The sequence below is a fragment of the Helianthus annuus genome, chromosome 17, assembly GCF_002127325.2.
Source record: "Helianthus annuus cultivar XRQ/B chromosome 17, HanXRQr2.0-SUNRISE, whole genome shotgun sequence".
Lineage (NCBI taxonomy): Eukaryota > Viridiplantae > Streptophyta > Magnoliopsida > Asterales > Asteraceae > Helianthus > Helianthus annuus.
In genome coordinates this window covers 94,901,710-94,919,234 of record NC_035449.2, presented here as the reverse complement: position 1 = coordinate 94,919,234, position 17,525 = coordinate 94,901,710, and the positions used below count along the sequence as shown (strand labels likewise).

The 17,525-nt window shown below is 36.9% G+C and overlaps 1 protein-coding gene across 1 annotated transcript; it reads left to right on the top strand.

Moving 5' to 3' along the window:
* The first annotated feature begins 1,043 nt into the window (after positions 1-1,043).
* LOC110924495 lies at positions 1,044-17,220 on the top strand. Its single transcript, XM_022168498.1, has 11 exons — positions 1,044-1,100; positions 1,223-1,295; positions 1,399-1,437; positions 1,532-1,570; positions 1,690-1,929; positions 13,162-13,437; positions 13,529-13,797; positions 13,871-13,968; positions 14,073-15,013; positions 15,104-16,324; positions 16,409-17,220. The coding sequence occupies exons 1-11, from the start codon at positions 1,044-1,046 to the stop codon at positions 17,218-17,220; spliced, it is 4,065 nt and encodes a 1,354-aa protein (XP_022024190.1).
* The last annotated feature ends 305 nt before the right edge of the window (positions 17,221-17,525 follow it).

Genomic DNA, 17,525 nt, shown 5'->3' with positions numbered 1-17,525 from the left:
ATTGTTATGAATGATTCACCACACACATTCTTTAAGAAAGGATAAACCTCCAACTCTTTATCCCCTAAGCTTCTAATCAGCAGCCAAGTGTTTTTTAACAAATTAAGACTGTTAACAACAGCCCTCCAACCATCTGTTAACACTGGTAGCTTATTCATGTGTCTAAGTCTTACAGTCCAATGTCTACCGTCTTGATGATGAACCTCTATGTTCATGTGTTGCCAGTCTTTTCCCCATTTTTTGATCACAAATTCAACAGGTACCATCTGGATTAACAGGTACATGAAACATAAAAAAATATGCTTATGTCAATATTACATATTACATACGATGTTTAGATCCATCAAATTAGAGATGAAAGTACACATACCAATGATAGATCTTTAGGTTCTTCCATCAGTTGAACAAATGATAATACCATCTTTTAAACTGCAATGTAGTGATATATTTATATTTTTTCTTAATTATTATGGTTTGATTTTGAATTATAAAGCTACTTTAAAACAGGCAGAACATATAAAAGACAATTATTCCAAATAAATATCATTTTCTGACTAAAAATCATTCTTGACAATATTATGAACATTTAATAATTAAACAGTACTTACTTATAAAGCTAAGTATTTTCCTATTAAGTTATCCGACCCCTAAATGTATTTTATATGTTAATCTCATATTCGGTTACCTAATTTTTTTCCAAAATTAATAACTTAAAACAGAGTCAATGTTATTTAAACATGTAATCAATCCTATTCTTAGTCAGATAGTTTAAAATTTATAGCAACCCACTAAATCAATGATATTCAAAACATGCAACCTATAAATACTACTGATATATGATTTCATAATGTAACTCTGTTCTAACTTCATCCGAATTAAAGTTACTTATACATTTCACATATTATTATTATTCAAAGAGTAGTCAATGAGTAGTATATCGATGATAAGAATCATACCTTTTTGTTTAAAATTGTCCGAGTATGTATGTTGCAATCCCTTTGATTATCTACCAATTTTGAAATTCAGCTTTTTCAAAACCCTAGATGTTGAAGAAGACGATTGTTTGTGTTTTAGTTAGTAAGAGAAATGATGTGTATATGGTAATAATGAAATGTTTTATGGGGAGAAGATATTGATTGATGGGTTAGTAAAGAAACGGCTATGAGATGATTACATTTTTTTTTAATTAATTCTTATATATGTTTTCAATTATATAATTTAGGAGATGTTAAATAAGAGAAGATTAGAAAATACCCCGTTGAGTGATATCACTTTAGTTCCGGAATCAATTAAAAGTAAGTTTTGTCTTAACATTATCTTTTACGTTAACGGTTAAATAAATTTGATTATTTTATTAAATTTCTTTTTATTCCCTTTTATTATGATATAATTATTTAGGTACACTTGGAAGGACACCATTGTCGAACATTACCAATGGTAAAATTTTACATTGTATAATTCTTCAACTTGCGTTTTTGCTTTAATATTTTTTGTATTCTACTGATAAAATGTATTTTTTTAATATATTTAGGTACAAATGATTCAGTTCCTTTATTATGTAACTCAAATGGTATGTCATATTTTAATGTAACGTTTTTTTATTGAAAATTGTTTAAAAAATCTATTTTTTTTATTTTATATATAAACTGTTTGTTTCAACCTAAAAAATTAATAAAATGAACATTTCAGCATTACTTGCTGCTCATAGAAGAAAAATGCGGAAGATTTATCTTGATAATAGGCGAACAAAGTCAAATAAAAGAAGAAGTGCACCAAGTGGTAGAGGATCCTCTAAAATTGTTAACAACTCCCAGTTCATCGACGAAGAAAATTATAATCCGAATCTTCCTTCTTCATCTAATAGTTTTCAGACATTGCGTAACTTTACATCTTTAACAACGACAACACCCTTAAGTGGCATAACAACTGGTACGTAATCTGATAATATTTTAAAAGAATATCTCATCTCAATATATATATATATATATATATATATATATATATATATAGGGTAGGGCTAGATAGAAAACCCTATATATATAAAAAACCCGAGAAAACCCAAGCTCCCGACATTTTTTTTTTTGAAAAAAATAACACATGTAATATACATGTTTTTAAGACTTTTGGGCCAAAAAAATCAAAAAAGCGCCGAAGGGATATTTAAAAAAAAAAAAACAAGTTTCAGCAATTTTCAGCGAAATTATGGATTTTTTGCTTAACACGTGTTAGGAGCTGAAATTTGTTTATTTTTTTTTAAAAAAATCCCTTCGGCGCTTTTTTGTTTTTTTTGGCCCAAAACACTCTAAAACATGTATATTACATGTGTAATTTTTTTCAAAAAAAAAAATGTCGGGAGGTTGGGTAAAAATGGCTTCCCATTTGGGTTTCCAGAGTTTTCTAAGAATTTTAGGGTTTTTTATCTAGCATTATCCTATATATATATATATATATATATATATATTAAGTACATTTGAAGTACAATCAAAAGTTTGTTTTACTAACATTTAATTGTTGTCACACCCCGACCACGTAGAACATACAAAACGTGGCGGAAACGTCGGGGAGTGTTGTAACAGAATCAATTGTTTCAAATCCATGGCAATAGAAGTTTCGTTTTATTAATCAAACATGAAAGTTTACATTACTTTAAACAAGAACCAAAGAATACATAACATAAACTAACTAGTTCTTGTCTCGTTTTAAGTTACTAAGGCACATGTCCGCCTATGTATGTCTTGATAAGTACTACGCATCGTCTCCTGAAAACACATGTGAAAATAGGTACGTCAGCATAAAAATGCCTATGAGATACATTGGTTTTGTGAAAACGGGATTCATGACTTATGTTGAGAAAATGTTTAGTCATGAACCTTGTAATTTGCTTTGTCTTGTAAATCATTTGAAAAACGGTAAGATCAAATGATATGTATAAATAAGAGAACACTGTATGACTAAACGGATAACCATGAAAAATGAGTTTGTATAAGATAAGTCGTTTGTAAAACAATGTCTCGTGAAAAGTGTGTTATTTGTATAAAATGTCATATGTCTCAAATTGAAATGATTCAAATAATGCTACGATGTGTAATACCATACAAACACTTATATATAGGAAGTACCAGCGGCGTATCCACCATGCTTGTATCATATTACACATGCCTCGTTACTTAATCACTTACTCAAACCAAACCATCAAGTTGAAATGTTAAACAACGGTAGAAATGTTCATGTATAGTCAAATGTCTATTGTCAAATGTAAATCATATCAACGGATACAATTGGTTCATACGATTCAATGGTTACATACGGTTCATATAATCAAACGGGTTTAGACGGTTCACATAGTCAAATGGTCACAACGGTTCAAAATGTAGCATAATGTGTTCATATGCTGGATGAGCATATGCAACAGAAATGCAATGTGAAACAATGTACTACGTATGCACACAATGGGCGTACGTAGCATGAAATGTATTGTAGAGTACAACGGTTCAAAATGTGGTATAATGTGTTCATATGCTGGATGAGCATATGCAACAGAAATGCAATGTGTAACAATGTACTACGTATGCACACAATGGGCGTACGTAGCATGAAATGTATTGTAGAGTACAACGGCTCAAAATGTAGCATAATGTGTTCATATGCTGGATGAGCATATGCAACAGTAATGTAATGTGAAATAATGTACTACGTATGCACACAATGGGCGTACGTAGCATGAGATGTGATGTAAAGCAATGTACTAAGTACGCACACAATGGGCATACATAGCATGTAATGTAAAGCAATGTACTAAGTACGCACACAATGGGCATACATAGCATAAACGCAATGAAATCATGTACTATATATGTACTATCGAACATAGCAAGCATATGATGTGAAAACGGGAAAGCATGAAAGTAACAAGTAGGCACATGTGTTTCACCCCAGAACAGTTTGGAAAACGGTAAAAGAGGGGTTCAATGTACTCACCTGAGATTGCTTTGTTGTTCTTGTGTAATAACCAGGTAATGCGAGAGGTCACGGGATATCAACGGCCCCTAATAGGTAGCTATGTTAATATACCGGACCAAATCGGAAGGATCGGACAGTACGCGGGTTCGTAAACCAGACGAGTATGGTGACTCGTGTAATATGGTTTAACAAAGCCTGCATACTAAAATGAAACTTAACCTAAGTGCTTACGGTCCATCACGACCCGTTTAGGTAGCTTATGCTACCCTAACGCGTCGTTCGCGTAGAACGCGTATGGAACGCCTAACATTGCGACCACAAGGTATAACCTCGGAAGGTTATAGCTATGGTCACCTAATATGTTTGGTCGGATCCTAAAGATCGACCAAGTGGGTCGGGTTCGAAAGTATAAGCGATGGTTTAGATCGCTTACCTTACGACCCTATATAAGCACTACACTAAAAGTGACGAGCTAAGCATGTTAGAACATGCTTAACTAAGCTTAGAAAACAGGTTTGGCATCAAAACAAACGGCTTTGATGCCCACGAGTAGTTTGGTTACAAAATACGCAAGAATGCGCATTTTGGCCAAAACTACGACTCGTCACTGAGCCTAGATAACGGGGAAATCAGTAGGTATGGTCACTACGGACCATAACCATCGTGATCACGCTCACGTTATGAAGTTCCATGAACTTCGCATCGACCATAAGCTGGTCAATGCAGAAAGTCAACAAAATGTTGACTTTCGGACTCGAAAAGCGAATAAAAGAGCGAAAGAAGACTTACGGAGGGTCCCCGAGTGCTAATCAAGATCAAATAGCTCAGGTATGAAGCAAAGGCATCAACTTAGAGCATTTAGATCTGATTTTGTGGGTTTTTACACAAAAGGGGGGGGGGGTATTTATAGGAAAGGTGGAACCGTTAGGATCGTTTATCGAATAACGTGCCGCGATCTCGAGCGAACACTTGTCAATTTCTTGTGGGATGTCAGATATTGTCTCTTGGCTTTTATTAAGGTGAAAGGGCATCGCCTTTTGATCGAACGAAAGGCCAGATTCTGCATTAAATGCAAATCTTTCTGTCAGACATCCTCACGCGGCCCGCCTAAGTATTTGGCAAATCCTTACGCGCCCCGCCTAAGGTTCCCAGACCAGAATTTTCAATTTTGGTCCCTGCACTTCAGAAACGCGTAATTTGGCCCATTTTTGGCACGTTTAAGCCCCGTTAACCTCATTTCAAGGCTCTAGGATGAAGTTAAAGTGTAGGGGACTTGAAATATGCTCAAAAATATTCCGGATGTCGGTTCGTTTGGCCGTACGATCGCGATGTTCGCTTAATTACGACGGAATGCGCATAAGTGCGGAAGACGATCCAAATGACGCGACGAATGGATTTTTGTCATGCCAAACACTAAGGGATAATATAAGGATGGTTACATAAATTTTTGGATGTCCGGATGTATTCAGAACGTAAGTTATGCGCGAAAGTGCAAACTTGTGCACTTTTTGACACTTTTAGTCCCTGAATGACCCAAAAGTTTATTTTAGCATACCAAACCCCTCAAAGCCTATTTCTAAGCTATGTAAAGGATATTTATGGTATGTTTAACTTATGGACATGTTCCGGAATGTTCGTTAGAGTTCAAATTGGCATACTTTCGCAGTTTGTCAAGTTTAGTCCCTGTAAGCGAATTAACTTGTTTTTGCTATACCCAAGCCTTCAAAACTTATTTCTAAGTTATGTAAAGGTTATTTAAGGTATGTTGAGTATATGTTGATGTTCCGGAGTATTTGTTGCATTAAACTGAGTACGTTTACGCACCAGTTTGCGTATAATGCTCTAGAAAGCAATGTAGAGTTTGAAATTGAACAATAATTGATATGTGCAAAACATACACATATTTATACAAGATCCCAAGTATGAAATACAATATTTCATCGACTTGGTATTTGTTTGATGGTCGCGGTGACACAGGTGTCACAGTCTCCCCTACTTTAGGAAATTTCGTCCCGAAATTTATTCGTAGGAGTCTATTTGTGAATTTGCCAAATAACCACCAATGATATGTAAGGCAATATCTTGTCATTTCCTTAACGGTCATTCTTCTGAAACGAAAATGAACAGACGGGTCATTTTCAATTGTTGCTTCATCAGAATTGGAAATGAAGGATTACACAACGGATATTCATTTCCTCAACGGATAATCTTCAGAAACGAAAATGAACAAACGGGGTCATCTTCAACGGTTGCTTCCTCAGAGTTGGAAATGAAGTATTACACAACGGATATTCATTTCCTCAACGGATAATCTTCAGAAACGAAAATGAACTAACGGAGTCATCTTCAACGGTTGCTTCCTCAGAGTTGGAAATGAAGGATTACACAACGGATATTCATTTCCTCAACGGATAATCTTCAGAAACGAAAATGAACAAACGGGGTCATCTTCAACGGTTGCTTCCTCAGAGTTGGAAATGAAGTATTACACAACGGATATTCATTTCCTCAGCGGATAATCTTCAGAAACGAAAATGAACAAACGGGGTCATCTTCAATGGTTGCTTCCTCAGAGTTGGAAATGAAGTATTACACAACGGATATTCATTTCCTCAACGGATAATCTTCAGAAACGAAAATGAACTAACGGAGTCATCTTCAACGGTTGCTTCCTCAGAGTTGGAAATGAAGGATTACACAACGGATATTCATTTCCTCAACGGATAAATCTTCAGAAACGAAAATGAGCAAACGGGGTCATCTTCAACGGGTATTCTTCATATTTGGAAATGAAGGATAAACGGATATTCATTTCCTCAACGGATAAATCTTCAGAACGAAAATGAACAAACGGAGTCATTTTCCTCGACGGGTATTCTTCAGATTTGGAAATGAAGGATAAACGGATATTCATTTCCTCAACGGATATTCTTCAGAAGTGAAAAATGAATAGCTAGTTCATTTTTCCTCAACGGATGCTTCATTAGAATTGGAAATGAATAGGGTTAACTCCAGACACATGACAGAACTTGCTGTGATTTCTGTGCACTAAATTCCATAATTATGTATGCATCCATAATTACGTAATCCCTTGCACAGTCCGCACAGTTTGTTTTGTAATGTTTTGGGGAGAGATATCAAACCTGTGATGAGGGTGAATAGACTTCCATCGGTTCCCTTTTAATTAGATCGACAGGGGATCTTCTTATTCAGGCCGCCAAGGAGTCCCTTCAGCTATATCATCACATGATATCCCTAGCCAGATTTTTGGATGAATCTGTTTAGCTAGACCACTCAAGGGGTCTAATTATGAAGTAGTACTTTATAATCCGTGGGACTTAACTATATCATAGAAGTCCATTGAGGATTTTAAGTAATACCTTTGGGTATCCTACTATGAATCTCTTGTATACGGATATGTAAGATTCTACGAGGATTTGGATAACATGATTTGGATCACACAACAACACATAAGGAAACACATAAGCACACAGTCACATAATTGTTTAACTTGATTATAATTTGTTATTAACTTGTTATTGATTGAATACGGATATGGAAACCAATCGACGGGTCTCAATGTTCACTGGAATCTATCTGAGAAGATAGACAGATTTCCCAAAATTCGATTTTTGATTACAAAGAATCACCTCATTCGAATGAAGGTATACAACAATCAAAGACTTACTGGAATTCCTTAGGCACCCTATCACGGGTTTATAATGGTACCTTGGGCATTCGTCTTGTGTTGTAACTTGCGCTTTGTACTTCGTTTCCTTAGAAGAACGGGTACTTAGGAATTTTGTAGAAGACGCAAGTGATTATAGAATGGGGGAATTTTGGGGGTAGTTTGTTCTTCAAGGAATACGGTTTCTTGATTGCCAGTATTGTAAAGGGATATGTCGTTTATACATGTAACCACACAAATACATTGCAATGTAAATGAAAGATTTATTTATAAACAACGATATCAACTGTTCCTTGGATCTTGACAACAAAAGAAACTTAATACATATGATTATTTCTAAACGATGTCGTCTTCTAGTCAGTCGGGTGATCATCCTTGTGCTGGATTTGCATTAGCAAGCTTTGGGCAATTTCTTCGGAAATGACCCATCTCGCCACAGTTGAAACAAGAACCTGGTAGGAAACGACCTTGAGCGGGATTGTTGCCAGCTTGGTTTGGTGCAGCTGCAGCTGGGCAGATTCTTGTTGTATGGCCTATGAGTCCACAAGTTTGGCATTTGCGGCACTGTACATTGGCGTGATGATGGAGGCTACATTGGTTGCACAAGGGTGCAGTTCCATTGTATGGTTTTCTAGCAGGGGGTTGAGCTGGTTGGTTGGGGACGGCTTAACCATTGTGAGCGACCACGGCGAAGTTCTGAGAAGCCTTTCGCTTCCTTGACTTCTTAGGAGATTCAGTCTGTTCATCCATGGTCTTTGATTCCTCGATTGGGTTCGATTCCCCGGCTGATTTCTTGTCACCTTTTCGAAAAAGTTTATGCTTTCTGATCTGCGATTCAGTCAAGGTTGCAGATAGCTCAATGGCCTGACGGAGTGTGGTAGGGTTGCTACCAGTGACAATGTCTTGTACCGAGTCAGGCAGGCCGTCGATGTACCTTTCGATAGCCTTGTCGAGTGGGGCGACCATAGTTGGGCAAAGTAGACTCAACTCCTCAAACCTATCAGTATATGCCCTGTGTTCGCCACTATCTTGTTTCAAATCATCAAACTCCTTCTCCAACGCTCGTTGTTCATGACGAGGACAAAACTCTCTCATCATACGTGCTCTCAGTTCAGCCCATGTTTGTGCTAGAGCAACATCTGCACCACGGTCTCTCATTACCCCGTTCCACCATGTAAGAGCCCTCTTTTGAAATACACTCGAAGAAAACTCGACCTTGCGATTTTCGGGACACTGCACGTGGCGAAAGGTATTCTCGATGCTCTCGAACCATTGGAGAAGCCCAGTTGCTCCCTCAGAACCACTAAACTTGAGTGGTTTAGCCGAGTTAAAGTTCTTGAAATTGCATGTACCATTGTTGTTGTTGTTGGCTTGGTTCCATTGAGCAAAGAGATTTGGGAATTGAGCAGCCATCTGCTGCGCAATAATTTCTGCCAGCTCGGCAGTTGCTATCTGGTGTTCGCGTCGAGGAGGCATTCTAAAAGAGGAAAACATGAAAGGAAACAAATAAAATGGTATTGGGTAAGAATAGGATGTTACAATCACTGACCATAATCACGGTTGATGGTCACTTGTTTGAATCATGAAGCAAACAAACAACACCAGGGCTGAATCAAAGCAAATAGATCCTCATAGTGTATCGCGAAGACATGCTCGCCTATAAGTGGACACTCACCCCAAGAGTTCCCAGGTAAGAGTGACTGGTCCGATTATGCGGATTTGTACGAACACTCTAACCTTAGACAGAAAACCCAGGGTACAGGCATTCACCCTTCCAGTTCGCACGTGTTCACACTATTTAGGACCCAAAACTTTGACGGGAGTTTTGAAAATTTAAAGGGGTTCAAAACCTTATAACAGAGGGTTCAAAACCTAGTAATCAATCATCCTAGAACAGATGATTAGTTTTCAAAGCGGTTTTGAAATTTATGTTCTTGTTGTGGTCGTCGCCTAAGGATAGGCGACAGTATTGTTTTATGACTAAACGCAAGTAAACTCGCGTCAGGGTCCTAGGAAGGTTATAGACTAGGTCAAAGTATTACTAATAACCTAATTCCCTATAACCAATGGCTCTGATACCAACTTTTCTGTCACACCCCGACCACGTAGAACATACAAAACGTGGCGGAAACGTCGGGGAGTGTTGTAACAGAATCAATTGTTTCAAATCCATGGCAATAGAAGTTTCGTTTTATTAATCAAACATGAAAGTTTACATTACTTTAAACAAGAACCAAAGAATACATAACATAAACTAACTAGTTCTTGTCTCGTTTTAAGTTACTAAGGCACATGTCCGCCTATGTATGTCTTGATAAGTACTACGCATCGTCTCCTGAAAACACATGTGAAAATAGGTACGTCAGCATAAAAATGCCTATGAGATACATTGGTTTTGTGAAAACGGGATTCATGACTTATGTTGAGAAAATGTTTAGTCATGAACCTTGTAATTTGCTTTGTCTTGTAAATCATTTGAAAAACGGTAAGATCAAATGATATGTATAAATAAGAGAACACTGTATGACTAAACGGATAACCATGAAAAATGAGTTTGTATAAGATAAGTCGTTTGTAAAACAATGTCTCGTGAAAAGTGTGTTATTTGTATAAAATGTCATATGTCTCAAATTGAAATGATTCAAATAATGCTACGATGTGTAATACCATACAAACACTTATATATAGGAAGTACCAGCGGCGTATCCACCATGCTTGTATCATATTACACATGCCTCGTTACTTAATCACTTACTCAAACCAAACCATCAAGTTGAAATGTTAAACAACGGTAGAAATGTTCATGTATAGTCAAATGTCTATTGTCAAATGTAAATCATATCAACGGATACAATTGGTTCATACGATTCAATGGTTACATACGGTTCATATAATCAAACGGGTTTAGACGGTTCACATAGTCAAATGGTCACAACGGTTCAAAATGTAGCATAATGTGTTCATATGCTGGATGAGCATATGCAACAGAAATGCAATGTGAAACAATGTACTACGTATGCACACAATGGGCGTACGTAGCATGAAATGTATTGTAGAGTACAACGGTTCAAAATGTGGTATAATGTGTTCATATGCTGGATGAGCATATGCAACAGAAATGCAATGTGTAACAATGTACTACGTATGCACACAATGGGCGTACGTAGCATGAAATGTATTGTAGAGTACAACGGCTCAAAATGTAGCATAATGTGTTCATATGCTGGATGAGCATATGCAACAGTAATGTAATGTGAAATAATGTACTACGTATGCACACAATGGGCGTACGTAGCATGAGATGTGATGTAAAGCAATGTACTAAGTACGCACACAATGGGCATACATAGCATGTAATGTAAAGCAATGTACTAAGTACGCACACAATGGGCATACATAGCATAAACGCAATGAAATCATGTACTATATATGTACTATCGAACATAGCAAGCATATGATGTGAAAACGGGAAAGCATGAAAGTAACAAGTAGGCACATGTGTTTCACCCCAGAACAGTTTGGAAAACGGTAAAAGAGGGGTTCAATGTACTCACCTGAGATTGCTTTATTGTTCTTGTGTAATAACCAGGTAATGCGAGAGGTCACGGGATATCAACGGCCCCTAATAGGTAGCTATGTTAATATACCGGACCAAATCGGAAGGATCGGACAGTACGCGGGTTCGTAAACCAGACGAGTATGGTGACTCGTGTAATATGGTTTAACAAAGCCTGCATACTAAAATGAAACTTAACCTAAGTGCTTACGGTCCATCACGACCCGTTTAGGTAGCTTATGCTACCCTAACGCGTCGTTCGCGTAGAACGCGTATGGAACGCCTAACATTGCGACCACAAGGTATAACCTCGGAAGGTTATAGCTATGGTCACCTAATATGTTTGGTCGGATCCTAAAGATCGACCAAGTGGGTCGGGTTCGAAAGTATAAGCGATGGTTTAGATCGCTTACCTTACGACCCTATATAAGCACTACACTAAAAGTGACGAGCTAAGCATGTTAGAACATGCTTAACTAAGCTTAGAAAACAGGTTTGGCATCAAAACAAATGGCTTTGATGCCCACGAGTAGTTTGGTTACAAAATACGCAAGAATGCGCATTTTGGCCAAAACTACGACTCGTCACTGAGCCTAGATAACGGGGAAATCAGTAGGTATGGTCACTACGGACCATAACCATCGTGATCACGCTCACGTTATGAAGTTCCATGAACTTCGCATCGACCATAAGCTGGTCAATGCAGAAAGTCAACAAAATGTTGACTTTCGGACTCGAAAAGCGAATAAAAGAGCGAAAGAAGACTTACGGAGGGTCCCCGAGTGCTAATCAAGATCAAATAGCTCAGGTATGAAGCAAAGGCATCAACTTAGAGCATTTAGATCTGATTTTGTGGGTTTTTACACAAAAGGGGGGGGGGGTATTTATAGGAAAGGTGGAACCGTTAGGATCGTTTATCGAATAACGTGCCGCGATCTCGAGCGAACACTTGTCAATTTCTTGTGGGATGTCAGATATTGTCTCTTGGCTTTTATTAAGGTGAAAGGGCATCGCCTTTTGATCGAACGAAAGGCCAGATTCTGCATTAAATGCAAATCTTTCTGTCAGACATCCTCACGCGGCCCGCCTAAGTATTTGGCAAATCCTTACGCGCCCCGCCTAAGGTTCCCAGACCAGAATTTTCAATTTTGGTCCCTGCACTTCAGAAACGCGTAATTTGGCCCATTTTTGGCACGTTTAAGCCCCGTTAACCTCATTTCAAGGCTCTAGGATGAAGTTAAAGTGTAGGGGACTTGAAATATGCTCAAAAATATTCCGGATGTCGGTTCGTTTGGCCGTACGATCGCGATGTTCGCTTAATTACGACGGAATGCGCATAAGTGCGGAAGACGATCCAAATGACGCGACGAATGGATTTTTGTCATGCCAAACACTAAGGGATAATATAAGGATGGTTACATAAATTTTTGGATGTCCGGATGTATTCAGAACGTAAGTTATGCGCGAAAGTGCAAACTTGTGCACTTTTTGACACTTTTAGTCCCTGAATGACCCAAAAGTTTATTTTAGCATACCAAACCCCTCAAAGCCTATTTCTAAGCTATGTAAAGGATATTTATGGTATGTTTAACTTATGGACATGTTCCGGAATGTTCGTTAGAGTTCAAATTGGCATACTTTCGCAGTTTGTCAAGTTTAGTCCCTGTAAGCGAATTAACTTGTTTTTGCTATACCCAAGCCTTCAAAACTTATTTCTAAGTTATGTAAAGGTTATTTAAGGTATGTTGAGTATATGTTGATGTTCCGGAGTATTTGTTGCATTAAACTGAGTACGTTTACGCACCAGTTTGCGTATAATGCTCTAGAAAGCAATGTAGAGTTTGAAATTGAACAATAATTGATATGTGCAAAACATACTCATATTTATACAAGATCCCAAGTATGAAATACAATATTTCATCGACTTGGTATTTGTTTGATGGTCGCGGTGACACAGGTGTCACAATTGTGACATTCACAGGTGCTATTACTTTTAATAACCAATTAACCCATACGCCTAGCAGTTCTCAGTTTTCTATTGTTTCAAACATTGTTACACAAAACAGTAACAACATTCTTCGATCTTCGTCTACGTTGACTAAGCTTAAATCTGGTAAACAAAAGGTTTTACCTAAGAAACGTATCGAACCTATTCCAATGGTAGATCTTACTTCTGATGACGACAATGAAAATTTACATTCCATTGAAGACCCTTATAAAGGTGTATCCACAGGTAATAATAATGTTACATATGTTTTAAGTTAAATAATATTTTTTTATTAATTTATGAAAATCGTAATTGACAATGAATCTTATGTTTTCAGATTATTTGGATCATGGTAATCAAATCCTTAGATGCGAGATGTGTCATTCATTATTATGGTCTGATGAAGGTGGTAAAGGTAGAATTACATTGGGTAAGTTAACTTATAGTTTATGTTGTGGTTATGGCAAAGTGGAGCTTCCAGATTTGAAAGAACCTACTTCAGTATACAAGGATCTATTTGGAAATTCTAATGAAAAAAGTAAGTACTTTTTAAAGAATATCCGTCGATACAATTCTATGTTCTCCTTCACATCAATGGGTGGAAAGGTAGATTCGAGTATCAACAGTGGTAAGGCACCATATGTATTTCGTATAAGTGGACAAAATTTCCACACATTAGGTGGTTTGGTACCTACACCTGGGAAAGATCCAAAGTTCTCCCAGCTTTATATTTACGATACTGATAATGAAGTTTCAAATCGGAAAAAGGTTGTTCAGGTAATATTACACCATAGTTTATAGTAATTTAGTATTTTTAATATACCAATATTTTGATGTTACATATTATCACATATTTACTTTATGCGTTTCTATTTTTTCAGTGAATCTACAAATAAGTCGGATTCTCATTTAAAGCAGTTAGATATTCAGCTCATTAAGTTTTTAAAAGACTTCCTGGATCATAATAATGAGTTGGTTAAAAGTTATAGAATTGCAAGAAACCACTTCAATGAGAATCCTAATGAAAATTTCAAGCTTCGTCTCATTTACAAAAGAGATCTTGACGGTCGTACTTACAACTTGCCCTCAACTTCAGAAGTTGCTGCATTGATAGTTGGTGATCTACATAAAATAATTGATTATCGTGATATTGTTGTTGAGTCTCACACTGAAGGTCTTCAACGAATCAGTGAACTTCATCCATCATATCTAGCACTTCAGTATCCAATCCTTTTTCCTAATGGTGATGATGGATATAGAATAGACATTCCTCATAGGGATGGTATACGTACGTTAAAGAAAATTCGACCCAAGTGTACAATGAGAGAATTCTTTGCTTATAGAATTCAAGATCGATCATCTGCCTTTTCTCTAATTTTAAATGCTCGGAGATTGTTTCAACAATTTTTGGTAGATGCATATACCATGATTGAGAGTGAAAGGCTTAATTATATTCGTTTTCAACAGAAACATCTTAGGTCTGAAACATATTCAAATCTTCAAAACTTGAAAAACGAAGGAAAAGATGATCTATCAAATACTGGTATACGTTTTTTATTACCATCTTCTTTTACCGGTGGATCTCGCTATATGCAACAAAACTATTTAGATGCTATGGCTATATGTAAATGGTTTGGATATCCCGATTTTTTTATTACCGTTACATGTAATCCGAAGTGGCCAGAGATTAAACGTTACCTGAGAAATACTTCAATTAAACCTGAAGACAGGCCAGACATTTTGTGTAGATTGTTTAAAATAAAGCTCGATTCACTTACAAAGGATCCGAAGGACAAAAAAATATTTGGAGAATTAAGTGCAGGTATAATTATACTTTTTATATTTTTTTATAATACCATAAATATTTATAATTTATTTTTAACCATTTACTAAATATCATTTTTTAATGTAGCCGTTTATACTGTGGAATTTCAAAAACGTGGATTGCCTCATGCTCACATTTGCATTTTTTTGAAACCGGAATCCAAAATTTTGTCCGTTGATCATCTTGACAAATTCATTTCTGCTGAGATACCTGATAAGAGAGAAGATCCAAGCCTATATGCACTTGTGACTGATTTCATGATTCATGGTCCATGTGGAAATGCAAATCCGACTTGTCCTTGTATGGTTGATAGTAGATGTTCAAAAAACTATCCGAAAAAATTCAACCCTAAGACCACCACTGATGCTGACGGTTTCCCTGTATATAGAAGAAGAGACAATGGAAACACTGTTATAAAGTCCAACGTTCAATTAGACAACGTAAGTGTTGTTCCTTATAGTCCGGTTCTTTTGAAAAGATACCAAGCTCACATTAATGTTGAATGGTGCAATCAAGCTGGTTCTATTAAATATTTGTTCAAGTACATTAATAAAGGCGCAGATAGAGCTTCTCTTGTAGTGTTAAACCGAGACGGTACAGAAAATGAAAAAACAACAAAGGATGAGATCAAAGCGTATTATGATTGTAGGTACGTTTCAGCATGTGAAGCTTCTTGGAGGATATTTGCAAATGAGGTTCACTTCAGGTTTCCTCCAGTTATGAGACTTCCTTTTCATCTTGAAGGTCAACAAAATGTTGTATTTGGAGCCGAGGACGATATACAAGAAGTTTTGGATAAGCCATCAGTTTCTTCTTCGATTTTTCTAAAGTGGTTTGAGATGAACAGAAATAATGAAGATGCACGGAAACTTACCTATGTTGAGTTTCCTACTAAATTCTGTTGGAAGTTAACAGATAGAGTATGGAAACCCCGTAAAAGAAAGCTGTTACAGATCGGACGGATTCATTCTGTTTCCCCTGCTGTGGGTGAACCGTATTTTCTTAGAATTCTCCTAAACAAAGTCAAAGGACCCAAATCGTTTGAAGAGATTAGAACTGTTGATGGTCAGGTGTTTCCAACTTTCAGGGACGCGTGTTATGCTATGGGTTTGTTAGATGATGACATGGAGTACATTGAAGCAATTAAGGAAGCCAATTTTGCGGGTGATGGTCGTTATACTCGTGCACTTTTTGTTACTTTGTTGTTGTCAAACACATTGTCAAGACCTGAATATGTATTTGAACAAACATGGAAATTATTGGGCGATGACATCTTATACAATAGAAGAAGATCAACAAAAAACAAAGGTTTCTTTAATATATTACCCATAACATTATTCAGATACATTTTATTCACATTCTTAATCTTTATTTTATTTTTTATCTTTACAGAACTTGTAATGTCTGATGAGAGGTTGAAGAATCAGACATTGGTTGAGATTGAAAAGTACCTGATTCGAAATGGTTCCTCTTTGACACGATGGCCGACAATTCCTTATCCTGATTACGATTCCTTTGCTGTTGGAAACAATCGTTTGGTTGACGAAGAATTATCTTTTGATATTCCGCAGCTTCAGAGTGAGTTACATACTCTTAAATCTTCATTGACTGACGAACAACTGTCCATTTATAATCAAATTATGACAGCAGTTGAAGATGGAAAAGGAGGTGTATTTTTTGTATATGGATATGGTGGAACAGGTAAGACATTTCTCTGGAAGACTTTAGCTTTATCCGTTAGGTCTAGAGAACAGATCATACTAAATGTTGCTTCGAGTGGTATTGCTTCTTTGCTAATGTCAAGAGGTAGAACGGCACATTCTAGATTTCACATTCCCATAAATTTAGATGAGAGTTCCATGTGTCACATAAGGGCTGATGGTGATGTAGCCTACTTGCTTAAGCATACTAGGTTAATTATATGGGATGAAGCACCCATGGTACATAGGCATGTGTTTGAAGCTTTAGACCGAACATTTAAAGATGTTTTGGTTGACAAAAGCAATTCTCAATCGGATGTTTTATTTGGAGGTAAAGTAATTGTGTTTGGTGGTGATTTTAGGCAAATTCTTCCTGTTATTCCAAACGGAAGTAGGCAAGAAATTGTTAATGCTTCGTTGAGTTCATCTTATATATGGTCCCACTGTAAATTACTTACCTTAACAAAAAACATGAGGTTGACTATCTGTAACAACTCTCATTAAAATTAATAATTAGGATGGTAATTAGCTATTAAGGAAACCCTAATTGAGACACCCAAGTGATTCTACGCAAACCCAAAAATTTCCAGAACAATCAGAATCAGGATCAGGGCCCCTAAAACTCAGGGGGGGATAAACCCTAGCCAACGATTATCCTCATAACTCTGTGTAAAATTCGAAATTAACGAAACTGTCAACACAGCAAGCCTAGTTACACACGTAGCTACCCTATGAACATAGGTTACCACTCGCGTAGCGCGACACCTATAGGGGGTACCCCTCGCGCTACGCGACGGTGTCAAATTTCG

Excerpts from the sequence above, each read along its gene's own strand:
- LOC110924495 (XM_022168498.1), top strand. The coding sequence starts at position 1,044 with ATGTTGAAGAAGACGATTGTTTGTGTTTTAGTTAGTAAGAGAAATGAT. Across the intron at positions 1,296-1,398 it reads AGTTCCGGAATCAATTAAAA|GTACACTTGGAAGGACACCA; the intron begins GTAAGTTTTGTC and ends ATAATTATTTAG. Across the intron at positions 16,325-16,408 it reads AAGATCAACAAAAAACAAAG|AACTTGTAATGTCTGATGAG; the intron begins GTTTCTTTAATA and ends TTATCTTTACAG.